The 3265-nt window shown below is 36.0% G+C and overlaps 1 protein-coding gene across 1 annotated transcript; it reads left to right on the plus strand.

The window, feature by feature from the left end:
• Positions 1-364: 364 nt before the first annotated feature.
• LOC145001308 (putative beta-1,4-xylosyltransferase IRX9H) lies at positions 365-3048 on the plus strand. The gene is made up of 4 exons (XM_078960677.1): positions 365-1802; positions 1887-2124; positions 2311-2510; positions 2692-3048. The coding sequence occupies exons 1-3, from the start codon at positions 985-987 to the stop codon at positions 2482-2484; spliced, it is 1230 nt and encodes a 409-aa protein (XP_078816803.1). The 5' UTR covers positions 365-984; the 3' UTR covers positions 2485-2510; positions 2692-3048.
• The last annotated feature ends 217 nt before the right edge of the window (positions 3049-3265 follow it).

Genomic DNA, 3265 nt, shown 5'->3' on the forward strand with positions numbered 1-3265 from the left:
TAAACCATATTTAAAGACCGGGTGATATGAAAAGACAAAAATACCCCCAACGTGCTTTTCACGTGGGGGGTTTCTAACCACAAAACAGACGGAATGTTAAATGAGGGACCAGACGGGTTACCAATTTTAACATTAGGGATCACCCGAGTTAAAAATCTTGCTCAAGGACTAGGCGTGCAGGTTACCCCAAACCACATGGACCATCCGTGTAATTTACCCTCTTTTTTTAAGATACTCATATCTATATGCATTTATATTTTATTTATACGCAAGCAATATACGAGAAATGAGAAAAGATGCTCAAAATAAACGTGATTACCTAGTCACTATCACTATCCTTAAAAATTATTTGTGAGATGGTGCAAGGGTCCGTGAACGTTGAAAGTTGAAACCTTCGATCTACGCTGCTTACCTTTTTGACCCTTTCGTCACCCCTCGGAATCTCTCTTTTGATTAGATGCACATATGCTCATCACTCTCTGAGTGACTTCTTTCCATCCCCCACTCCGGCTTTACTCCATTATTGACTCACTACATGAAAAAGATTCTCCATCACACCTGCAATCACAGAATACATTATTGCTAATACGTTAGGCCCACTTCCCTTTTTCTCTGTAAAATTCATTTATGGAACCGTAATTTCTATGTTGTTTCACGAATCGGCTTCTCCAATTTCTCCAACTTCAGCATAGATCCATATTTGCTTTCAGATTTGAGTGTAACCAGACATTTCCCTCATTTGATTGAAATTAACGATAAGGGTACACTTCGATTTCTCCTCGAATCTAAGACGGAAAAAGCAATTGGTGTTTTTTATGGTGAAGACTCGCTTATCTGAGGTGTGTATCCATTTCAACTGTGTATATGAGCTAGTATAATTTTGGGAAAACATTAGGCTGTAGCTTTGAATCCTTTGATGCTAGTTGTAGTAATAGTAAATGTAGTTTCAACGATTTCTGGATCATTTTTATTGATTTCAGAGGCATGACTACAATTAGAAGAACATTGTCTCCGATTCCTAGACCGGGGACTTTGCTAGGTGGAGAAGCATGTTCTGTTTCTTCTCCATTGTCCAAGTGTTCATCCTGTGATCAGGATTCGGTCCCCAGTTCATCTTTCACTTCAACAGAATATGCTTTTTTATATCATTTTCAATCTTTTGTGCTAAATCTATTCCCGAAAAGAACTTGTAGGGCATTAGAAAAGCAAAAACCAAAAGGGAATGTTTGGAGGAGGTCGCTTTTCCATTTCTTTATATGTTTCCTCGTTGGAGTTTTCGTAGGGTTTACCCCAATTGTTTCCATAAAAACATCCACCATTCTCGCTTCAAGAAACCAAGATTTTTCCTTCGAGGAAATTGAAAAAGTTCAATCACACGATGTCAATCATGTGGAAGCTTCAGCGGCTAATAATATCACCAATGATATTGTCGTTCTTCAAAAGATCGAGGGTTTTGAAACGGATTTGGGTAAACTTTTGATAATTGTAACCCCAACATATCCTAGGATGTTTCAGGCATATTACCTTAATCGATTGGCTCATACATTAAGGTTGGTGGAGCCGCCATTGTTGTGGGTGGTTGTGGAAATGAGCAGCCAAACGGGGGAAACTTCTGAGTTATTGAGGGGAAGTGGTGTTATGTATAGGCATCTTGTATGCAAAAAGAACACAACAGAGATAAAAGATTTGAGAAATGTGGGTTTATTACATATTGAAACACATAAGCTTGATGGAATCGTGTACTTTGCAGATGATACTAATATCTACTCAAGTGAACTTTTCCACCATATGAGACAAATCAGGTACATGGCTTTAACGTTATATTTTACGAAAATAGCATTACATTCATGTAAATTTATGTTAATTTTAAGCTTTTGAACTTGAAGGCGATTTGGTACTTGGGTTGTGGCTGAACTAAAGACAAGCACAAGGGTAGGGACATTTGTGGGGCCCATTTGTAATGGGACGCAAGTTATTGGATGGCATACAAGTAATGTTATGAGAAGATTCCATAGATTTCATGCGGATTTATCAGGATTTGCTTTTAATAGCACTATACTTTGGGATCCAAAGAGATGGCAACGTCTTACTCTTGAACCGATTAGGTTTCTTGATACTTTCCAAGTTAGTTTCTTTGTTTTTCTTTTCGGTTAAATGCAATAAATAGCAATGTACTTTTATCCTTAATGATTATCTTAATGAAACAAGTTTTCTTAGAGGAACTACTTCCATGCTTCCCCAAATCTGATTATTTTGACCCTAAATAACCATAAATTAAGACTGATTATTGTGACACATTATGATTCACAGGTGAGCACTTTGATTGAACAAATTGTGGAGGATGAGACACAAATGGAAGGAATAGCAGAGGATTGCTCAAAGGTATTCGTTTGGCATCTTCCTATGGGATCATCATCATCATCATCTTCCCATCCTCAAAAATGGTCATTTAACACTAATCTTGATGCTGTTCTTCCACTTTGATGCCATTATCCAGCTTCGTCTGTAAGGTATAAGCTTAATCTATTTGTATAAGCTTAACATTGTACTTTGAAAATATATAAAGACATTTTTATTTATTGCATATAACTCTAATACAAAATTGAAATCCTCCTGTTTAACCATTCCATATCATTCTTTTTTTTTGTTGGCATGAAAATTGATATTCATTCGAATCTACTTGTATTGCAGGGAAGATTGCTTGTGAACTCTTGTTTACTATAATCACAAACATCATTAGGGTTTGTATCTTGGAAGCAATATTTTCATATGTAGTCGTATGATTTCATTTTGTGATTTTGTTTTTTTGGTTTGTAAGATGAGGCGACAATTGCTGTATAGTTACTAACTACCACTCGATTCCTCTTTGGCTACATTTTTCACAAAGAAGCGAAAAGTTGCTAGGAATTTGGGTAGAATGAGTTGTGTTTGGAATGATAAACAAGTTGTTCAATGTCTGTGTTTGTCATGTATTGGACTGAGATTTAGACTGATGAGATACAAATTACAGATCTTTGTCCCACCAAAAAAGGGAAAGATTCTTGCTTATTGAGGAGCTAAAATGAAGATTTATTGAAAACTTGGGAGCAAAAGTTGTAAAAGAAATTGTGGGGGAGTCGATGTAAATAATATAAAATGGAAGCGTCAAACTATATATATAATATATAACAATTAGGTGTATGATCGTATGTTATTTATAATAAAAGCATGATAATTTTGGTGAATTTAGCCTGGTGTAAAGGATATTGAGATTTCAGGAGGTCTA

The sequence above is a fragment of the Lactuca saligna genome, chromosome 6, assembly GCF_052625555.1.
Source record: "Lactuca saligna cultivar CGN05327 chromosome 6, ASM5262555v1, whole genome shotgun sequence".
Classification (NCBI taxonomy): Eukaryota; Viridiplantae; Streptophyta; class Magnoliopsida; order Asterales; family Asteraceae; genus Lactuca; species Lactuca saligna.